Genomic DNA, 24,087 nt, shown 5'->3' with positions numbered 1-24,087 from the left:
CTGACAGGTGCCCGCCCTTCCCATGTGCTAATAGTTACTCGACCGTCGGGTCTGCTGGACCAAGTGCGCCACAAGCCTTCCACCTCCTGCGCCCGTGAAATTACGTCATGCGAGCTCACGCCCTCTCTGGCAATGTCACCACGCCTGCAGCCAATGAGAGCCTGGCCGAGCCGGAACGTGACGTCAACAGCCCTAGCAACAGGGCCGGGCGGAACGGGCCAATGAGAAAATCGCCGGGGGGCGGCCGACAGCCAATGAGGACGCGCGAGCGGGGGGAGGGGGCTGGCGGCAGGAGGCCGCTCTCCCTTATCCTCCCTCCGACAAGATGGCGGCGGCGCTAGCGGCGGCGGCACCAACGGCTTTGTTTCCTTTCGGCGCCTGAGCGCGGTCCCGGCGCGGCCAGCGGCGCCAAGCGGCAGCAGCGGAGACATGACCGCGGAGCTCATGAGGTGCGTCCCGCCGCGCGGCCTCCGTGGGCCGCCCCCGCCCGGGCGCAGCGCCGGCCTCGCCCCTCCCCTCCCTTCTCCTCCCCTCTTTGCGCGGGCCCGGGCGGGCGCGCGGGCCCCGGGGGCGCCTCTCCGGGCCCGGCGCGCGTCGCTCCGCGGGGTAGGCCGTGCCGGGCCTGGGGACTCGAGTGTCCTATCCCGTGTGGGCGGGTTCCCCGCCCCCCCACAGCCCGCGAGGCCCTGTCTCACGTGCATGGGCACGTGCCCCCCTTCCCCCCCCCCGTGGTGGAGAATCGCTGGGGGTCCCGACGTGCCCCGCCCCCCCTTTTCAGCAGCTCGACGCCTGCCCATAGCCCCCCCCTCCAGCTCGTGGATGTGGGCACCCCCCTCCCCTTCTCATTTTGCTGCCCCGAGATGATGCATTTGTGTTGAGGCCGTTTGTGGTGGGTTGGTTCCCGCTCCACGGTTCCCACCTGATGTTACCTGGGAAGCGTGACACAGGTGTCCGGAGCTCGGGATGCTGTAGAAATGGACCACGGCCGATTAACCGTGGGGAAGGTTCGCCAGCTGCTGTCCCCTTAAAGGCAGAGAAAATCTGAAAGGAAAGGAGACATCGCGCAAACGTATCGAAGCGTTCTTGGGCAGCCGTGTAATTGTTTATGTGGATGTCTCCTTCCTCTGGGGCTCAACGTTTTTAATAATAGCTTTGTGGCGGGTGGTATGTAACAGGCACGGTGTCTGCTTAATGGAGTTTGGCTGGGATGGCATTTATTTATTTGTTTCAGTCTTAACAGAAGAAGTACTTGTACTTGGTTTCCTCTCCTTGGAGAAGTTGTTCACCTCCTCCTGTAGGGTCTCTTCCAGTGTTTGGAGGACGGTGGTCTCCTATGCTTAGGGGTCTGTACTCAGAAAGCATTTGCATTTTTTATGACCGTTAAGCATTAGTAACAATTTTTTAAAAAATCATACAAATACTCTTAACATAAATGTTCTCTAGACCAAATCTGGGAACAGAAAGTAATGAATGAAAACAATTCCAATACAACTTTCTGTATGTCTTTGGACCAGCTACCATCATTTGTGCTTGGGTTTTCCGTCTGTAAGTTTACGATACAACTTATGAATGCTGGTGTTTATAAAAATGCTTTGATACTCTAAACTAGGGTCATCAAACTCAACACTTGAATTCAACCCAATAAGGTATTTCCATAGATTGAAATGCAGCTTTTGGACTCTGTATTTGCCTCTATCCTCAGCACTCGGAGATGGAGGCCTCGTTTTTTTTATACAGTTTTAGCTTTTGTTTAATTATTTTATTGTCCCATTTAATGTCAGTGGGATGACATACCTTTCTCTACTAGGACAACTTGTTTTGCTCCCTACCTAAGCTCTTTTTTTCTTCCTTTGTTTATTTCCTTTATTCTTTCTTCTGTTTTTCCTTAACTGAAGTAACTCTTGCACCTACTTTCCTTTTTGTGGATTCTATTCCCATCTCTTTATATCTGCTAAAATGACCAGCAGGGCAACAGTTAATGTTCAGATTAAAATACTAGTTAAGTTGATACTGTAATATTATTGATGGATGGGATATGGAATTTCACACCTTCCTGATCTGTTGTCAGGCTGTCTGCAGATGCAGAAAGGCAACATTAAACTTCTCGTTGTTTCACATTTGAATGATTTTCTTCTAAAACATGAGGGCTAGAAATTGATTTGAGACTAAGATTGCCATAGATATGGTGGTTGGGCTGGATCTGGCCTGTGGTCCATATTCCTGACACATATGTGCTAAAATGCAAAAAGCAAGGGAGTAAAACTTCTAGTTCCCCATCACTGCTCTTCTCACCAACATCACCTCAGCCTGTACTTGTCTCATTAAAAATAATAGTGTTTATTTTGTGGATGAGCGGTTGTGTATGAAGGGGCTTGGAGCTGTAGTGTACCATGGAAAATGTGCTGGGATATTTGTAGAGGACTTGAGCTGACAGGAATAGGCCTGAATGGAGAAGTTGAGAGGTGTTAAAGTACTGGAGGGAGCCTTTGACAGGGAGACACTGGATTTCTTCTTTTCCCTGAGACTCATCCCTGCTGAATACCATTGCCTCTTATAAACACCATTTTTTTCTGTCTTGTTTCAGCAATAGTCTAGTGTTCAATTCTCTTCCTGTTGCTGCCCAGCAAGCTTCCCTGTGTGTTAGGGGAATAACAACTGGAAACTCAGTGATAGAATTACTTGGAAATTCTTGAAAAAGTTTTGATGTGCAGGCTGCTAGTGTTAGTATGGAAGTACTTGAACAGTTCTTTCTGAAATTTCAGGGACTAAAGTTTAGGACTAACAAGGAAAATAACTTGTCTACATTTTTTAAACTAAGCACCCTGGTCTGTGTTCAAGATTAGCAGAATGTAAAACTCTAAGGCAGGGATTTCAAATTCATCTGACCTGTGAGTTGAATGAGGTAGGGTCAACTTGTGGGTCAAATCAAACCCAGGGACCTGGCCCCACACTGCAGTCAATGAGCAGGGCCATTCTAGTGTGGGCATGTTCATGCAGTGCATGCCCCAGACCAGCCGTGTGCACTGCATGGACCACTGGACAGGGTCTTGTGCTTAGATCTTGCATGGGGAGTGTGCTGCATGAGGTTCCCACGCAGGGCTAGCCTGGCAAGGTCCAGCCTCATGTGCTACATGCAGCATATGGTGCACACGGCTGGTGTGGGGCGTGTGCTGCACGTGGCACCTGCACTGCACTGGCCCTGTGCACTGCTTCTGGCCTACAAGAGTGGTCTGTGGGGGTGATCTGGAGCCAGCACATGGGGCTGGTGCAGGCACTATATGCAGTACATGACAGATTGGTCAGCGTGTTGATCCAAGACCTGTGGGCCAAAATTCTGACATTCCTGCTTTAAGGAACACTATGAAGAAAATGTGGTGGGTGGGAAAATATAAAAAGTATGTTTTTGAAATTTTTTTTCTTCAGAGTTAGTACAGATTTTGTGTAAAGTTTGCATGTGAACTTGGTTGTCTTCTAAAGACTTAAGGATACCTTTTCCAGTGCTGTTTGCTACCTATCAATAGCATCCCTTGTCCATGTGAAATAAGCAGCATGCATGAAAAAGAAAGCCAAATTTTTCTGAGTCTTCCCTGGAGAAATGCTGCCAATGAATAGTGCAGGGATCTGCCGCTTGTTTTTAAGAAAGAGATGTAATAAACGACTTGACTTGAGGTTTTAAGCTAACACCTAAAGTATTTCCTCTTTACAGTACGATATATGAGGCAACTTTGTCCTTAAATCTCAGGGATGAGTCTAACTTCTTGCTTTTCTGTGTAACCCATGTTAATATATTTTCTGAATGAGTGATGTTATAGGTCAATGTGGGGCATACTGTGTAATGCAGTATGTAATTTGGAAGAACTCGGCATTGGCCTCAGCAAAGTATCTTCGATATTGTTTGACTTCTCCCATAAACAGTTTTGGGACAGCGCAATCTTTTGCATAATTACCATGTACTACAGCCATAAAACAATTGCAATTAACCTTTTTTCCAAGAACATAATTTAAAGTTTGCTACGGTCCCCTTTGCCAGTCTGCTTTTGAGCCAATATGTTGCCAGTTATGAGAGAGCCTCTATGAAGCGATTGTAAAGAGTGTCTTCACTCTCTTTGATAGTCTCATATTGATTTTTTTGCACCAATGTTTCCCAAACTTGGAGATCCCAGAGACCCTTCTTGCGATTAAGGATGTTGCCTCTTCTGTATTATAATAATAAATCAATTTTACAACAATAAACTTGCATATTCAACAGAGGCACTGTAATGTTGTACCTGTTTGAAACCACTCCTATTAAAAAACAAACAAACAAAAACCCCCAAAACCCCCCTGAGATCTGGAGCTCTGTCATAGACTAATTCAGGATGAAAAAACATAGCATACCATCTATTGAAATACATCATCTACGGATTATGTGCATGCACCTAAATCTGCAGTCTGTCTTGTTAAGAACGCCTTGCATGTAAGAGTGCAAGTACGAAATCCCACAAAATAGGCACCAAATGTGTTTATTGTTCTTAAAGACCTGAGAATATTGCTTTACCTCCCATGAGCACATCTTATATCTTTGGAGTTTACTTCTGGCCAAAGGGTGATTTGGAAACCTGCATTGTTTCATGGGGAGGTCAGAGGCAAGTTGTTCCAATGATGATTTAGGAAAAACAAAACTGCAGAATTACAAATGACAAATACGATTTGAAATCATGGTATGCAATATACTTTGAAGTATTATCTGCAGAGTAAGAAGCTTGCAATGTTTTTGCAGCGTGTAAAACCAGACGGCTGTCACTGAAATTTTTTTCAGAGAAAATGTGAAGGTTTGAAAAATTAACAATACTTGATTACTCAGACCAGCAATGTCAACATTAGTGCACTTTAGGCAATTCACTTAGTAGGTCTGAAAATTGCAGTTGTGCAAGGGAGAAAATCTACCTTTGGTCGCAATGGTTACATTTTCAGATGCTTGTGGTCAGAAATACCCAACAAATTGAGCTGAAATGTTTGGATTGAAAATAGAGCAATATCTTAAGACTTGGTATGTTTTATGGTGGGGACACCATGCCTTCCCACCCCACTCCTTTTGGTGGTTTTGCTGCATCTGCAGAGTTTGGGACCTGGCCCTCTGCTGCAGGCCACAATTCTCACTCCCTAATCCTACCTCCCTTTCCCCTTTTTGGCCCCCCAGCACAAGGTGCTTGGATTTATGAATTTATTGTTGCTGAAGATACAATTGCTGCAAAGGGGCTGGGTAAGTGGGTTATAAGAGGGGAGAGTATGGAGGGGGCAGCAGCTCATTACAGCTGCATTCTGCCCAGTCTCTGGTCAACTATCCCATGCCAGGAAGGGCATTCGCTAGACAAATCCAGCCCACGGACCATAGGTTGCAAACCCCTACTTTAGATTGAATGAAGACTAGCCTGGAAGTGTGTGGCAGACTTCATTCATTGTGGCCAGTCTGTAATAAATAGATTGGACAACACTTTATGAATTCTTTCATTCTAAAGTAGAAATTATGATGAATGAGAATTGGTTGTAAAGCATTCAGAGAAGGAAAAACATAAATACTTCTGGAATTAAAGCTATAAAATGCTTATCAATCACTTAATATAAAGCTCTGTTCTCCAGTACTGGAACATTTTTGTTTTTTTTCTAAACTAATATACTGTCATAATCTGAAAGCTGTTACCATTTTCCATTGCATAAAGATAACTATAGGCTATCTGTTCCTGTATAATACTTTACCACTCTAAACTCTCAATGTAGCTGGTCTGCAGTACCTGTCTTCCTGTGCTCAGGCTTGTTCTGAGTAGTTTTCCTGGTCATCTACTTCTGGTTTCAAGTAGTTTAGTGAAATAACTTTTAGCCTTTCATTGAGCTGCTTAATTAATGTTCAGCAACACTTTGACTGTCATCAGATAGTTTGGAGAGAAATTCAGTAAAGCTAAATGGTCTCATCTTTCTTGGACAGCATGGAGATTTTCTTAGTTAACTGTATCAGCTGTTCTGTATTTTTATTTCTGTTACTCTCAGGAGATTCTTTAATGTTGTTTACTTTCCTGAATCACTTATCCTTTTCTTATACTCTAAGGCATTTCATGCATATCCTCAAATGCTGTAAAGTTTATTCAGTACCTTTTGATTAAACCCCTGTGATTATAAAGTCAATTTTAACCAAAATAAGAGAGTAATCTCTTGATGGAATAATGAAATTTAAGCATTGTACCTCAGGGCGTGATGCAGCACTAGATAATAGCATCATCCTTCTTTTTTTTAACATCAATACTTTAATATCCTACGATTTTTGAGGCTACCTCTGGTTTGAACAGACAGGTTCCTACCATGCTAGCCTTCATCTAAATAACTGTTACAGTTGTAAAGCAAAGTTTGGCACTGAACACCATAGTCCATCTGTTTCAGTCCAGTTGTTTGACCTGTTGTATAATGTTGTTATCCTAGTTGAAAACTTAATGCATTTTGAAACTTTAAACCCTTGCAAAGGCCAGCATTTCAGTATTTTCATATGCTCAGTCTTTATGAAAATACGTGTTTTTTTATGGTAATAGGATGATCTTGTTATTTTACAAAGTGTATTTTGGACTGCAGTGGATACCAAATGATGTAAGCAGATTATTTACGGAGGTTTGTAAATTTCTTCTCTGGAGAGTAGTATATTAATAAAATACTTTATTGTATATACTACCACTGTAACCACTTTCAGTGTCTCTCTCAGACTCTTTATGTGCCTATCATCACACTCTTGTTTTTCTGTTAGTCATTCTGTCATGAGAAATCCAAATCCTGTTTGAAATATGACATGACATAAGTTCATCATTATAGAATTGACATGCAGCTATATTGACTGTTGTTGAAGTGACTTCTTTAAGCTATCTAGCTACTGGGCAGATATTGGTGTTTGATATGGAGTAGTGAACTAGAGGTGAGAAAAACCATCTTGTTATGAATCACCGTAGCCATTCCATGCCCCAAAATTTGGGGAATACATTATATGAAGTAGGAGTTTGAAGTAGAGGATGGCAGAGTAAAGTGAATTAATACTCCTTTTTAAAACCATGTAGTCAACATCTGTCAAATTTTCTAAATATCTGTGTGGGATTTGTTTTTGTTTTTTGTTTGTTTGGTTTTTTTTTTTTTTTTTAGAATTACCAAAAGTCTACTGAAACTGGCTTCTTAATCACTTTGCTGTGTGATTTCATTTTGCCTTTCAACATGAAAAGTGATTAGGATAAACTTTAGGCTACTGTAAATGGATTGAAAACTCTGTATGCTTTACATTTTAAACTAGTAATTGCTTGTTTCTCAAACACTTCCAGTTGAAGGATCCTAAAGGACTTTACAAGCATTTAGAATATATGTAGATTAGGACATATTTTTTAAAAATGAGATGATTAATTTGGGTGTCAGTATAAAATAACTATTTGTAAGGCACTTGACCTAATGTGTATTAAAACTCTGAGGAAGGGGTTGGCAACCTGCAGCTCATAGCCCTAAATGGCCCACAGAGCCATTTTGATCCAGTCTGCAGACATGTGACTTTGAGTGCTAATATCTGTGCTGCCATGGGGCAAAGCAGTAGCAGGCATTAATGCTCACCTGCTCTCCCACCTACATCTGGCCTGAGCTGGATCATTCTCATCCACAGCCTAAAAAGGTTGCTGGCTGCTACCCTAGGGTGTGTTAATTTTATTTGACTACATTGAGGTTGTACTGGTTAGCTCATATTCTACATACCACTGAGAAGACGGGAAAGAATTAGTGTTTCAATTTAACAGATGAGGAAATGGAGATATAACAAATTAGGTTGCTCAAGGTCACAAATCAGGTTCATGGTAGAGCCAGGAATAGTAGAACACGTGTTTCTAGGTTCTAAACTGTTTTAATAAGGCTATGAGAAAAAAAATGTGGTGGTGAAGCAGCTTATTTTAGAACACTTAATACACGGCTGAAATCTCTAGAAATATACTGTGGGAACAATGCTACATGGCAGAGAAATAAACTGTGAACTAATGATTCTGACCTATTTGTGATTCTTCCTTCTTCCCCTCCTCTTCTCCCCTTCCCCCCCCCCCATATATTAAAAGCAATTAGCTTTGGTTGATTCTGTTATGAAGACTAACTTTATAGTCTTTTTTGTGCACAAAATTGAGTTTAAAATCATGTTTTAGACTTCGGCTTCCTTCTTAAAACTACCAGAATGCCTTTTTTCTTATTTAAATTACAAATTGTATGATACAAGTGGCTGATTAGATTGACGCTTTGTCTGCAAGTCAAAGTTCCTTTGCGATAGTTACAAGACAAATACAATTCATGTACCTCTGAAATGGTATGTTCCCAATTCAGAGTTGTGGCTAGAGTAGGTAAAGAATACTTGAAAGAAACTTAGCATCGGTCTGTTTAAGTCAAGTTTGTGTTGCCATGAAAATTTCACACCGAAAATTATATTTAAAATAGAGCAAATGGTATGCTTGACTGGATACGAATAGTAGAAGTGACTTGTGCTATGCTTTTAATTGCAAAAAACCAAGTCTACACACCAATTATGTTTTTGAATACTTGTGCCTCCTTACTCTTTAAGGAGCATTTGTACTTGTCTTATTAACAGTGTAACTCCTGGGCAACTTTCATCTCTTATAGTTATGAATTTTAATATATTAAAGCTTTTTTTTAATGCTAAATGAGCAGAATCTTAGTTGCATATTTACTTGCATTTTTGTTGCATTTCTAAGTTGACATTAGCTCATCATACCAATTGCATAGAGAGTATTTATTTCATTATGCAGTTATATCCTCAGATAGCTACCAAATCTGGGTAACGTTTATAAGATTTTTATAAACAAAGCATGCTTAATGAGAACCAAGTATTGATAGAAAACTGCTACATCATCCATTCAAAACTAAAAGTGCTTTTCATTATACTTTTTAAAAGTGTATTTGGTTCTTTTAACCATGCCTTCTATCTATGCAGGCCTGAATTTCAGGGTGGAAGAAAATGCAGCAGTGTGAGTCCAAGGATCAGAGGAAAAGGCTTTCTGGTAGTTGGTGACTGCGTTTCAAGACACGATGAGAGAATGGAATTCTCATCTTTGGAGTCTGGGACTATAGGCACTGCCTCTTTGAACTGGAAGTGGGCATATGGTACCTCCCTTCACTGAGGCCCCTAGAAGACAGTACATTTATCATGCTATTAATGTGTTAATTGTGTGAGAAATTGTAGCATAAAAGCAGTTTATCACGTGATAAAATGGCAAACCAGCCACAAAGATGCTACTGGTTAAATGTGGAGCATTTTTGTGTCTGGTTTGTATTACACATTCTTTAAACCAGGGGTGTCTAACCTTTTTGAATGTGGGCCGGATCACGAACTTTTTATCACCCAGTGGGCCAGCGAACCATGTTCAAAGACCTCACAGGAAGTGGTATTACATCAGGAAATGATGTCACATGACCTTTGACACCAATTAAGTTGCAGGAAGCGACAATGAAATGGGTCTGGAAATGTGGTTTAAAATCCAAAATAAAAATATAAAAGCAAGAATGAAATAACACCAAACACTTGACTAAAATAAACACTTTCGCTTCTCCTCACTCAATGAATGAAAGAAGCATAATGCAAGTTGACAGATCAGATGTGGAAAAGATATCAGCCAGAGTGGAAACTAATCAAAGCAAGAAAATATGGGCATTTTTTAGAATAATCTTCAAGATTTATTGAATTAATAACTTGTTAGTAACGCATCTTTAACAAGTAGTAACAAGGTGAACCCCCAGTCCCGCACAAAGAGAAACAGAAGCAAACACAATCCAAACACTGGACAGTATTTTTACATAGATTTTTACCTGCTCCGAATTTACGTTGGAGCCCAGATCGTCTTGCTCTATTCTTGACCATATTGTTCAGTCTTAAAGGAGCATACAGCCCAGCTGCAGGGGGCTCAGCCTCAGCTTTCCCTCCCTGGTGCAGCCCGGCCAGCCCATCCTGTCCCCTATCAAGTATTGGCTTCCCCACGTGCTGCTGCGCTTTCCCCCTACCTGTGCCAGCTGGTCCCAAAAGGCAGGAGGCTTCACCGTTGCTTCTGCTGGCCAGTGCTGACCCAGCCGGGCATCCCCAGCAGCATGTGGGAAGCCAGCTTCAGCCGCATGCTGCCCTGCCCAGCCGGGTTGGCACTGGCCAGGAAAAGCAGCATGCAGCTGAAGCCGGCTTCCCATGTGCTGCTGGGGACGGGAGGAGGCCAGCCAGGTCAGCACCAGCCAGCAGAAGTGGTAGTGGAGCCGTGTGCCGCTTAGGACTGACTAGTGCAGGCAGGGGGAAAATGCAGCTGAGCCCCTGCTGCTCTGGCTGGGCTCATCCCATCCAAAGCGGCACACGACTCGGATGCCGCTTCTGCTGGCTGGTGCAGACCCGTCCGGGCTCCTCCCATCCTCAGCAGCACGTGAGAAGCCGGCTTCAGCTGCATGCTGCTCCAGATGGGACAGACCCGCCCGGGTCGGCACCAGCCAGCAGAGGCGGTGGCGGAGCCGTGTGCCGCTCGGGGCTGACCAGCGCAGGTAGGGGGAAACTGCAGCTGAGCCCCCTGCTGCTCTGGCTGGGCTCATCCTGCCCCGAGCGGCACATGGCTACTCCTCTTCCCACATGTACCGCGTTGGCAATGTCAGGCTGCACTGCGGGCCACAGAAAATGCCTTGGTGGGCCACATGGTGGCCTGCAGGCCATATGTTGGACAAGCCTGCTTTAAACTAACATACTTTCCACACATTCAACTTAGTGTGTGCACCCTTTGATCATGCCAGTGTGTGGGGAGCCCAAGATCAGATAGTGGTTCTCTGAGTTTGGGCTCTCCATTTGTTGGCTTAGTCAAAGGGTGCACGTGCAGCTTGGCTGCCTGCATGCCCTTTAAGAAACATATGTGCTATATAGAGGTGCACTGATACACTGGTCTGATATCAGATCAGCACCGATACAAAGAAAATTGGCTGTATCGGAAGTTGGCCTTACGTGGCCCGTAATTTGACCAATAAATAGCCCGTGCATGTGCGCAGCCTCAGTGCAACACATAGGTGGCGAGGAGCGCAGCCTGGCATCTAGGGGTGTGCGAAGCAGGCCGTATTTGATTTGGATTCGGCCCGATTTGGGGAACAGCGAGTTGATGAGTTGATTCAGATCACTGTCTCGATTCGATTTGGCTCAATCTGAAGATTTGATACTGATTTGGACAATAAGCAATTTGGCCATAGACACAGCTTTTAAATGTTTTTTCTTCATACCTTGAGGTATCAGGTATGGCTCATGAACGCTGTGATGGTGGGGTGGATTGGGTGTCCCACAGGAGCATGGGGGGGGAGTCCTGCGTGCTCGGTGGCTGGACCAGAAGTGCCTCCAGTCTGCCGAGTGTGACCTGCAGCTCAGCAATCGGCTGCAGGGGGCCCCCAGGTGCCCCCCCAGGCCCCTGAGGCACCAGTTGGGGGGGGGGAGGGGCTCTGCGTGCTCCGCAGGTGGACCTGAAAGGGAACCAGAAGTGCTTCTGGTCCACTTCTGCGTCCGCCTGTGGAGCGTGCTCAGGAATGCTCCGCACTCCTGTGGGGACGCTCCATCCATCCCATCATCTCAGCGTTCACGAGCTGCCTGGTACCTTGAAGTATGTAGAAAAAAACATTTAAAACTGTATTTGTCTCAGTCATTGATTCAGAGAAATTAAAGGGTCTCCTGACTTGATTCCAATTTAGAGATTCCGCCCAATTCAATAGGCCAAATCCCAATTAAAAATCAGCTGTTGGTATCAGCCCCAGAAACCTACTGGTGCGCCTCTAGTGCCATATGTTCAAATTAAAGGGCTCCCTGTGTGTCGGGGCCTTTAAAAGGTACGTGTGCAGCCCAGCTATACATAGCTTCTTTGAACATGCCAGCATGCAGCTCCCTGAACATTCAACTAGGAACTGTTACCTGGTTCCAAGTTCTCCAAGGGCCAGCAAGTATGTGGTGGGATCTGAGCAATTTTTACCTTAGATCCCAAAAATCATGCATTCTGCTATGCCAGATCTTGAAGGGCTGGGAAGGATTTTTGGGATCAGGGATAAAATCCCATCATGCTTTAAATTAAGGATAGGGATAATGGATCAACGGATACTATGTTATTGGAAAGAGAAGTGTCTCAGGATGAGTAATATAAATGTTCAGATAAGAAACTATCCTTTCCCACTAAATGGTTGCTTCTCTTGGACACCATACTTCAATCTAAAATGCAGTAGTTATGTCTGTAGAAACATTTTTCTTTTCTTTTTCTGTGACATTTTATGTATTATTAGCAGGATCCAGGTTTTCCATTTCCCACGGAAAAACAGAGTAAACCATGGATTTTACCTTTTGCTGGAGGCAAATGCAGATTTCTTGTTGTACCTGCAGATTTCGTTGTTTTGCAGTAAGCTCCCTGCAGGTTGGTACAGTTCCAGCCTGGAGGGAGCAGGGGAAGGGCAGTCAGTTGGGGGGCTCCATGTGCATGTACATGGCTCCAGGCAGCCCAGAGAACAACTCCTGCAGGTAAGCAGGCTGGGGGAAGATATTGAGCCCCCATATGGAAGAAGGAGGGGGAGTTGGGCAGGGCTGGGACTGGGGATGTTGCCCAGCTGGGCAGTGCCATGGGGCTTAGGACCCGGGGCTGCAATGTGTGGCTGCAGGGCCCGAGTGGGATGTGGCTGTGGGCAGCTTGTCTGGAAGTAGGGGCTGGCTCCCCAGTGTTGCACACAATCCCTAGGGCCAGGGGGGACCTGAACCCTCCAAATCTGTGCATGGGGCAGGGGTGGTGGGTGCAGGCTCAAGCTCCTGCCCTGCTGTCCTACCCTGGGGTCTCCGCAGCCCAGTGGGTGTGACCTAGTGTGGTAGGGAACAGTGCGGCCATGCAGAGAAGCTGTCTGCTGCTGCAAGCTCCATGGAGCATTTTGCTTCTGCTGGCTGGTGCTGACCTGGCTGGCCTCCTCCCATCCCCAGCAGCACATGGGAAGCCGGCTTCAGCTGCATGCTGCTTTTCCTGGCCAGTGCTGACCCGGCTGGGCAGGGCAGCATGCGGCTGAAGCTGGGATGCCCGGCTGGGTCAGCACTGGCCAGCAGAAGCAACGGTGAAGCCTCCTGCCTTTTGGGACCAGCTGGCACAGATAGGGGGAAATGGACATGTTGCTGGTCTGGCAACGTGTCCATTGCATATGGGGCAGCTTTGATCAGTGCAGCCCTGCGCCGCTGCCCTCACTGCAGCTGTGTGCGCAGAAGGCGCATTGCTAGGGCAGCATGGAGCTCATAGCTGCAGGCAGCTTCTCTGCATGGCCCTGCTGTTCCCTGCTGCATTGGGTTGTGCCTGTCAGGCTGCAGAGGTCCTGGGCTAGGGCAACAAGGTGGGAGCCTGCAGCCCTCACCCACCCCATGCATGGATCTGGGGGGCATGGGTCTTCTCTGCCCCCTGGGGAGTGCATGCAGTGCCAAGGAGCTGGCCCCAAACCCCCCCACACCCAAGCATACAGCTCACCCCATGCTCCGATCTGGGGGGCACAGGTGCCCCCTGCTCCCTGGGGAGTGTGTGCAGCAGCAGGGAGCCAGCCTCCCCTGCCCAAGCCCACAATAGGCAGTGGGGAACCAGGCTTAGCAGCTACCACCTCCTGCCAGAGGCAGGGGACTGTGGACCTGGGGTCAGGACCCCGTAGCCCTGGCAGCTGGGGGCCCTCTTTGGCAGAGCTGGGGAGGGGGGGAGCGGGGCAGGATGAGGGGCACTGGCAGGGCCATTGGGTTGTGGGGGAGGGATGGGAGAGTGAGGGGCACCAGCAGGACCAGGGGCTGTGGGGTAGGAGTGAGGGATACCAGCAGGGTTGTGGATGGCCTTTTATTTTAATAATGGATTTGGGGGGTTCTAACAGAGAATTTGCAACTCTTTTACCAGAGAATTTATGGGTTTATTTATTTCTTTATTTATTTTAATCAGGAAAAACTAGGATTTCTGATCGTTAATTTAGGTGGTGGTTCATTGCATTAGGATGATGATGACATCACTGAGGAGAATTTGTACCATGTTGTTTCTCGGGACCTAAAATGAGTAATTTTTCATTAGCAGCATTGGGGAAATAGGAATTAAAAAGGCACAAGTAGATTTGATGTAAATAACTTGTGTGTGCAGAAAGAAGGGAGTAGATTAGATATGGGGACTTAAGCTTCTAAACCATACGTGGTGGAGCAGAAAACTTCTAATTAGAATGTTCCATCAAAATGTCTTGAAAGTAGTTTAAAAAAAAATCAAGTTGACTCAAGTACCAATAGCTGGAAAAAGGCATATTGGCTCAGGAGCCTCTAGAAAGTTGGAAAGAGATCTGTATTCTGAGAAGAATACATATTCTTTAGGTAGTGTAAGGTAGTGTTTGGCAAGGAATACTGATGATAATTGTTGCTAAATTAGGGCCTGTCTTATAGGTAAGTAAATGGTGTTATCTGCATGAGGGATGAGATGACCAATGGCTCCTGTTCTGTAAAACTGTCTGATTACAATTCTGATGGCAGTGCTGGTTTATTAGCTAATTTAAATAAAGACATGAAATCGTCTGATCCTAAACCATTGGAGATTTTGTTTTTGTTTTTGACTAGATGAACGTTGCTGATTACTTTCTGTAAGGTACTCTAAATAATTTGGCGGCTGATTTGGTACAAGCATGTAGATATGTCTTAAGATTCTGTACATCTGTATGAAATATTTTTCTTTAGGCAGTGAGATAAACTTCTAGTAATTTTTGCTGAGTTCTGTATCCCCAGGCTGCTATTCCTATAATCAAATTTCCTCTTCCTATTTTTATATATTATTTAGGACAGGAAGTTTATAGTTGAGCATAAAGCTTAACCTTTAACTTAATGCTATTTTTTAAATGAACAATGTTGTGTTACTCTAATAAAGTTTCTTGTAAATCATATTTTAATTAAATATTTTTGTTTGTTTTATTGTTAACGTAGTCCTAAGGGCCAACCCATTTCACTGCTAAATCTGTATTTATACACATTTTGGGTTAACTTGAGTTTTTGCTTAGTTTTGATATATTAGTTTTGATATTGGAAATCAATGTTTGATTGAAAACATCTATGCTTTGGAAACACTTCAGTTCCTCTTTTCCCCCTATGCATACAAGGTTTTTGAGAACAAATAACATTCATTTCAAACTTTCATTATATCTCAGTGAATCTATTACAGCATGATGAAGGTAACTTCAAGTTAAACTTATTATTTTAACAGTGAAAGCAAGCTGGACACCCTGGTACAGAAGCTTCATGACTTCTTGGCTCACTCATCTGAAGAATCAGAGGACGCAAATTCTCCTCCAAGATTATCTGTGAACAAAAATACAGGTAAATGTTGTATTTCTTCCCTTAAACATGTCTGGTTCTTGAGTCCTGCCTCTTCTAGGAAAGTGGTGCAATAATGTACGTTTTTAAGGGAGCCAATATGTCATACTGTTCTTTGCCAGCTCATTATCAGATGGCAGTATCTTGTTAAAATGCAGAAGATTACAAATGTAACTTACGTTTCTCAGTTTTTTAAAATACTTGTATGAAAACTAGAGAAAAAGTACTAAGTTGTAATAGTATAGTCCATACAAATGGTTTACCATGGAATAAAAGAGAATGGGGCTTTACTACATACTAGTCTTCTCAAAGAAATCATTTAATAGGCAGCTACTGGATTTAAAAGTATCTTTACTTTCTCTAGTGTTAAAATAACCTGACTTGTCTTAGTATCGGAAACATGATACTAAGTACATTCATACTGTATAGTAGAGTATAATTTATATTTTCTACTGAACTTTGCAGACAGAATTTGCTAAAACATTTTCCATAGCCTTGAGTTAAGGGTTGGTAAGAAGTGATTGTGCATGGGAAAATTTAGAAGCATGTTGGCTAGGGTATGTGGTTCATTTTCCATTATATTACCTTAAAAATGATGTTATCAAGAAAAATAATGCTGTTACCATTATCTTTGCATCAGCAGCCCATAACGTTAATATGAGGGAAAAACTAGTTTGCCTCTGCTTTTACCTGGGCTTGTGCTTTTTAGATCACGTAGTAAAACGAGTCTGCTTAGTTTCACTTTATTTGCCTGAGTCTTATCATATAGAACAGTAGTCACCAACCCAACTGGTTGATCGCAGAGCCTTGTGACAGTTGAACTTAGTCTGGGGGAAATGAGCACACATGCATGCGTGTGCTCAGCCCCCACAGACTGAGATACAGAGCTGCAGCTGCTCTGGGAGCAGCATGATGCCCTGCGTGTCCTGCCACTGGGCTGAGCTGTGACCCCCCTGTCACCAGGGTCGGGCTGAGTGAGTGGGACGATCCTCCTCCACGCCCTGCTGCACCCCTTGCCACTGGGTGAGGGGGGACCCTGGCCGGGCTGTGTGGCAGGAGGATTGGAGCATGGGCAGCTTGTCTAAGGGTGCGGGGGGACTCCTGGCACCACGTACGCTCTGACAGAGTCCCAGGGGGCATGTGCCCCCCCCCCCCCCCAAATCTATGCACAGGGCGGTGCTGGGCTTTTCACTCCAAGCCTAACTGTAGCTGCTCTGGGAGCAGCGCAATGCCACATGCATTCCACTGCTGGGCTGAGCTGTGCCCCATGCCCCCTGCCCAGCTGGTGGTGGGACGAGCTGCCTAGGCTCTGATCCTCCCACCACCTGGCCTGGCCGGGGCCCCACTCACCCCTGCCTCTGCCCCACTCCTTCCCTCACCATGTAGGGGGGGCCTCGATCTGCCCTGCCTCCCTCCTCCACCCCCCCACCCACCCCCCCGACTGACATGTGGGGGGGGCAGGGTTGGCGCGCAGTAGGCTCTGGGTTACACTTCAATTCAAAAAGTTATCTCGTACTTAAAAAGGTTGGAGGCCACTGATATTGAAGAATGAGACAGCCATGTTTTGCTTTTCTGATGCTTCTTACAAAGACTGTATAAACTGCTCTGTATGAAAAGAATGAAAATGTTCAATGAGTCCTCCAGCTACATATTTTCATAGCCTGTTGACTTCAGTTTGTCTCAGTTAACAATCTTCTCCATTTATATTTTTGAGTCATCTTAAAGCCTCTGTGAAAGGTGCATGTTCTATTGTAGGCAGTAATATCCATTTGAGTTTCACTTCGGTTTCTGCTTTGTATTTCATCTTAAGTATAACAGACAGTTTAAACACTGGTCCCATGTTGCACTGTGAGCATTTGGCTGCAGGGCTTCATTTGTATTTGGGGCTTCAGTTGTTTATTTCCACAGTGCTTTTGCCAAATGCTAAACTAAACTGAGGCACAGAAAAAGAGGTGCCTTTTGTGTTCTTGAGAGCATACTGTTGGAAGCACCTTTTCCCCTAAGCCATTTTAGTTACTAGTGTGAATCTAGCCCTTTTCCATGAAACTGAGTTTGGCTGGGGAGCAGGAATACATTGTTTTGTGATGAACATATCAGAAATATCAAGGTCAAATTTGTATGATATCATATAAACTCTCTTTTAGAAAAAACGTGTAAAAAGCAACCTTAACAATGTTCCATCTCAAGCACTCAAAAGTTAGGAAATGCCATAATTATCTCTACAATCTTAATTTGACTCGTGTGTGTGTGTGTGTGTGTGTGTGTACTATGGTACAACATTTAATGAATGCATACTATTTATTTTTTCCAAGGGCTCGTTCTGTGCTCCAAATGAATCTGGTTTAGGGATGAAACAGGCCTATGTAGCACAAGAAACTGTAGGACCATAGTTTCATTTGGGGTAATCCATTGCACACCTTCCAGCTTCTAAGACTTGCAATGAGAGAGGAAGGAGCACATAATTAAGACAGTTGACTACTTCTGTGGAGAATTGGATCTTACTGGTTTTTGCACAGAGTTCACTTAAAATGATCAGAGGTGCTCATTAATTGTGTGTTCCTTCCTCATTTTTTAGATATCCAACTTGAGCCTGTTGGGTCTGTCATGCAGAAGCATTCACAACTGAAACTAAAGTCACTGGGAGCTGTACTAGAAAATACGAAGTGCTAGATAACATTAAATGCTGTGAAAAAATCATGACAAGTTAGGGATGTGAAATGTTAAACACTTAATAAGTATATTTATACTGGTAATGCATTACTGGTTAACATTTAGTGTGAGGCATAGTACAGCAAGGAAGGGAAGTGGCAGGGTGCCTCAGTACAGGAAGGCAGCAGGGCAGACAGGAGGGAGAGAGGGAAAGTGGGGTGAGGAGGGGGAAGGGGTGGACTAGTGCACAGCCTGGCGATGGATTTTTAAACCCAAAAGCCTGCCAATTTTTTTTTTCCAACTGTTTAAGTTGGTCTAATAAAAGTTATCAGATTCACCCAAAGAACCTTGTCTGCCTATGTCCTTAGATCAATACTGCCTACACCCCTGCTTTACCCAAGTGGCTTTACTTGATGTAATATTTTAAAAAATGTCAGCCTCTATATCGCTATAATGTAGTTCTGTACTAAAGTCAGCGTTTGACTAGCAAACAGTAAGAGACCCAGCGCCATACAGGGGACAGCTGAACTACTGAATGTTTGCTCAGGAATCAAGCACTATATCTTGTGTGCTGAGAGTTGGGGGGGGGGGGGGGGGGGGTCTTGTGGAAAAAATGTTATCCAATTATGTAATTTAGACCAGGCGTGGGCAAAATATGGCCCATGGGCCGGGTGCAGCCTGCCAGGCCATTCTATCTGGCCCGTGGGGCCCCTAAAATATTTAGAAAATTAATATTTATCTGCCCTTGGCTGCCTGTCATGTGGCCCTTGATGGCTTGCCAAAACTCAGTAAGTGGCCGGCCGTCCAAAAGAATTGCCCTCCCCTGAATTAGACTGTATCATACTGCATGTGAACTGGGAGGCATTAAGCAATACTGCACAAGTAACCTTAATATTGCCTCTTGCTAAATTTTGAGTGCTTGAGTTTGCAACCTCAATAATATTTTTGTTCTTTTTTAAATTTAAATTGGTTGGTTTCCTTCTCTTCACTAGCTGTGATTCATTGAAAACACTAGAGACCAGCTCCTTTCAGTTTCACAGCCTGTACTCACCCCACTAGGAATTGAGGGAAATTGACATGCTTGATTGTTATCTGGGGATAATGCATGCATATTCTGGTCACAGGTGCCTGTGAGTTGATGATGCATGCTCAGTCTAGTCCATTGATTCTCAGGGGTGCCTTGAGATTCTTTCTGGAGTACTGTGGGGTGCCACACAAAGTTAGCACTGTTAGGTGTGCAAACAGGATTCACAGGAGAAACCCAGAGGTTTCAAATAGGAATCCACAGTATTAAAAGCATTCTGACCTGCTGTGATCTTTCTGAGCTTTTTGTAACAGAAGAATCACTATATTTTCTGAAGTCCAAAATCAAGTAAAAACTAAAAACTGACATTTTGTGAAGGGTGTTTGGAGTCTATCGAGGTTGACAACTACTGCTCTAGTCAGGACTAGGAACTGAAAGGAAATTGTGCATGAGCAGTTCAAATAGTCTCTTCAAAGATGTTTAGCTATCAAAGCCTCAGAAGTCTTTACTGGGCATATGCAATTGCAGTTTCTTTTTTCAGGAATTCTTTTAATTTGCCAAAACTGGACAGATCATAAAAGTGAGGGCATAGGCCCACCTCTGCCATTTTTTGAGTTCCTGCTGAAAACAGAGGCATGCTAAAATATTTGAAAGAAAAAGTTTCAAGAATTTCACACAGACAAAACAATGTATTTTTTTGCTAGCATCATTCACAGAAATGCCTGAATCACTTGTTTAAAACTTTCCCAGACAAATTCAGCTCATGCTAAATTTCCACCATAGAATATTTTAGCTCAGTGGTTAAAGTTGTGCCAAGATATGAACAAAGGAAATAGGTTCTTATACTGGAAAAATAGCAAATTGCCAGTCAAGAATGATCGGGGGCAGGGGCAGGCGGGGAGGGAGGGACAGAGTCCTGCACCTGCCTCCACCACAGGCTGGGGCTATTCCCTGCCTGCCCCCTGCTGCCTCGGGCCAGGGCTGATTTCCTCTCTCTCCTGTCCAACCGCTCGCACTCTGATTGGGAGTGCGAATAAAGCATTATGGACAGATGGACTAATGCTTTTTATAATATTCAATAATGCTGGGACACCTTAGTAGGCAGTGTTGTCAGTCCCACCTAGTTTAAATACATGTAATAATTGTATGAAACATAACATTCCTCTCCATCTTACTATCACCTCAGTCTCATATATTCCAATAATCCATTTTTATGAGACCTACTTTTAACATTCTAGCCCTTTGGGCAATCTTGAACAAGAATTGGTGGGGGAAAAAAAGAAAACACCAAAATGGAAATGTTTCCTTTCTCTGGCAACAGTACCATAGGATTACTCTCAAAATTATGCTAGCCAGTAGTTCAGAATAGGTGTTAATCAGTTTTGGAATAATAAAGCATTTAGAGTTTAAGATTCCACAGACTATTGGGACTAAACATGGGAGGCCTGTATAACTGGAAAAAGAATCCCCAATTTCAAATGAGAGGGTATTTATTTCTAGTTGCATATAGTAAGATCTCTAGATTGCAAGGCCATAATCACACTCCTCTCTGTGGGAAATAACTATTTAAAATCATTTAAGAGATTTGAGAAATGTAATTATTCCCACTTTTTGAGGCATATATGCATTTAATGTGGCTCCTTTTTTTTATTTCTTTGTGAACAAAGAAAGGTTGAAAAATATTTCCAACAACTTCTTAAAAATACATAAAAATGTGCGTGTAAAAATTGCTAGCTTATGAGCAACAAATGATAAGTATTCTGCAAAAGTTTAGTTACAAAATTCATGCCCATTTTTCAGTTATGCTGATAAAACATTTTTTCCAAACAATCATGTATAATTGTCAGCGATTTCTGCTACTGAGTGAATTCTACTTTTTCTTCTCTACAGATAAAAGTAGTGAGCCTGAAAACAGTCCAACTCCAATGGAAAATAATAGGGAAGAGGTAGGAATGAAGTGTACGCATTTGAATTTTCAGTAATGCATGTAAAGGAAAGTGACTGGCATAAAAAGCACTGGATACACTCATTTGTTTCTTTAAAAATCAGGTGCTCAGAGATTATATTTAGACTAATTTATATCAAATTATACTTAGCATATTAAACTACAAAAATAGAAAAGGGAACTTTACAAATTGACATGAGTGATGAGATGCTGGGGGGGCATGATAAGGCTTTACAAAATACTAAATGGTGAAGAGAAAGTAAATAGGGATTTATTATTTACTCTTTCTCAACACAAGAACTAAAGGTCTTAAATTAGTAGGTAGTAAATTTAAAACTATCAAAAGGAAGTTTTTTCACACTGTCATTAAAATGTGGGACTCATTGTCACTAGATGTTGTGGAAAGTGATAGTTTATCTAGATTTAGAAAAGAGATGGGAAAAATTATTGGAGGAAAGGGGCATCAGTAGATGTTGAGCATGGGAATTAGGGATACAGCCTCTAAATTAAACTTCCTAGACTGGAACTGCTTGAGGCTGCAAGTGAGAGCGGAACAATGGCGAAAACCCCCTCCCCGGTCAAACCAAGTTCACTCTCCCTTTCAGCATCTGCTTTCTTCCACTGTGAGACACAGGATGCTGGGCAAGATAGACCTATGGTCTCACCCAAAAAATGGCTTTTCTTATGTTCTCATTGTGGCTTATGAAGAAGGAAGGAACTGCACTTTTATAGTGAAAAATAAAAATAGTGCATCACAAAATGTATTTTTTTTTTGCCAATTTTAGTTTAGATTTTTGTCACTTCATAATTTTTTATGATACGTTTTCTAATCTACTTTAATTTGCAAAGTTTTATTATTAGTACTAAGTTAAAAAAAAACTACTAAGCTTTTCCTGAGAATTAGGAAGATAGATGCTGCAGATTTTTTAATGAAGAATTACCAGTTTTGCGGTCAAACATGGCAAACTGAGGTTCTGCTTGTTTATACTTTTATTCTTAACCTTTCTTTGATATTTGCATGAAAACAGGCTATATTTGAGTAAAAATGAATAATAATTAAACTCTGGCTCCTATTTATGCTTAGATGCAGTTTATCCAAATAACTGTAAGTACTTAAATATACCTGTTTTTAAAAAGAATTATGAGAGATGTAGGAAATGTTATGCATAAGCAAAATTTAAAAAGTATTTTTATTGAATACATTAGTATATGTCAGTGTTTCCCAACCAGTGTGCTGCAGCGGCACAATGGTGTGCCGTCAGAAATGAACAGGTGTCCTGCGGAATTTTGCCATGGCAATGAGCTACAATAGCTATGAGGATGGGGAATGCCTTAACAGCTGTGCCACGGAAAATTTTTATTAATGCAAGTGTGCCTTGGGCTGGAAAAGGTTGGGAAACACTGGTATATCTTCACATGGTATATTTTATTAGCATCTGTATTCTTTTTAGAAGCAGTTTGGTTGACACTTCAACTAAACATGTATATAACTACCAAGCCTAGTGCCTTTTTTGAAAAGCTAACTTGGGTTCTTACTTCCATGTGGGCTCTAACCTAGTTCTTGTCTGTACCCAAAACCTATCAGTTAAAAATTGTGGTACTTCATGCCCAAGCTATTTCGCCCAGCCTGAGATAAAACTCAAGCCCAAATGCTGTTTACACGTTCTCAGGTACTTCACTGACTTTGCAGTATCAATACAAACTAAGGGCACTTACATATTGATAGTTTTCCAGAGCCTTTCACAATTGTCCAAAATTCCATATGTCCATTAGGGCAAGACTCAGATTAACTCAGCGGACCATAATGCCAAAAACCAGGGAACATAACCTCAGAAATTCTCACTTCCCTTCTCTGAGGTACATCACAGCAGTGCAAAGCCATACGTGACTGTAGCTTTGCTATGTGGCCAGTCACACCCGAGAACTTTGAATGCATTGAAGAGAGGACTCCTTAAAGACTTGGGAGACCCTGAATAGCCGTTTGGTGACCCAGGAGCATTAATAAGCTTTAGAGTGAGCCATGCCAAGTCTGCATGGGCCAAATGAGTGTCACTGCAGGCCGGACTGACTGACAACGACAGCCCAGACCCCCGACCCCCCCCCCCCCCCCCCCCCCCCCCCCGGGCTGCCTGCAGTGCCATATCCAACAGCCCAAGGGGCCAACATGGGGCACATGCACAGCCCAAGGGGCCAACATGGGGCACATGCTGCATGCAGTGCTTTGCCAGACTGGCCCTTCACACTGGTTCTGGTACAGCTAGATTTGGGCCATCCCCAGAACCAGTGTACAGGGCTGTTTTGGGGCACCACATGAAGCACATGCCCTCACCTGACCGTCTCTGCTCTGTGCATGGTGAGTGGTACTGGGTCCAGTGCATGGGGTTAGTCCAGCGACCCAGGAACTGGATCTGGCCCATGGACTGTATGTTTGACACCCCTAGTATAGAGAATTGCAGGAAAAGAAAAACTGATGTAGGGACCATTTTTTCATTAATAAAATGCCTCAATTTCATGCAAATTCATTACATTAGAGTGTTTTTGTAGAAGCCTTAAATCACAGTAATATTTCTTAGTATATTCTGACATATTGTATGTTTTATATTGAGTTTTAAAACCTTGTTTTAAATGTTTTAAGTTGAAACGCTATATTAAAATGTGTTTCTCAAAATGCTGTTACACCACCAGTGTGCTAAGGTAATTAAAATTGTATATATTAAGCAAAACTTATAAAATTTATTTTTCTATGCTTGGTAGTTAAAATGTGGTATAGAATAAGAATGAGACATGATTGGTTTAAGGCAGAAGATGATTTTAAGTTGCTCTTATTTGTAAATGATACCAATATTTTGTATTTCTATTGACATATATGACCTGGTCACACAGCTAGATATTTGTGACTTTTTTTTTTAATAATATTATTTTTCTTCCTGCTTTTAGGGCAATAGTTCTTCAGAAAGATCCAAATCTTTAGGATCATCACGTTCGAAAAGGTCAGTTTGAAAATAACGCACACAATGCTTCCTATGATCTTGGGGTCTTCCTAAATTGGTCTACAGAAACAGTCTGCATGCTAAGCCAGGCTAGTACAGATTGACATAG

General features: G+C 43.2%; 1 protein-coding gene across 2 annotated transcripts in view; it reads left to right on the top strand.

Moving 5' to 3' along the window:
* The first annotated feature begins 305 nt into the window (after positions 1 to 305).
* ATRX (ATRX chromatin remodeler) overlaps positions 306 to 24,087 on the top strand; it is a 157,985-nt gene continuing 134,203 nt past the window's right edge. For both annotated transcript variants that reach the window (XM_014607174.3, XM_006262569.4), the window contains exons 1-4: positions 306 to 449; positions 15,261 to 15,373; positions 20,934 to 20,989; positions 23,926 to 23,978. In XM_014607174.3, coding sequence (XP_014462660.2) covers positions 430 to 449; positions 15,261 to 15,373; positions 20,934 to 20,989; positions 23,926 to 23,978 — 242 coding nt within the window. In that variant the 5' untranslated portion in view covers positions 306 to 429. The remainder of the gene's footprint in view (positions 450 to 15,260; positions 15,374 to 20,933; positions 20,990 to 23,925; positions 23,979 to 24,087) is intronic.

The sequence above is a fragment of the Alligator mississippiensis genome, chromosome 8 (genome assembly GCF_030867095.1).
Source record: "Alligator mississippiensis isolate rAllMis1 chromosome 8, rAllMis1, whole genome shotgun sequence".
NCBI classification, from domain to species: Eukaryota; Metazoa; Chordata; order Crocodylia; family Alligatoridae; genus Alligator; species Alligator mississippiensis.
This window is presented reverse-complemented; position numbering and strand designations above follow the sequence as displayed.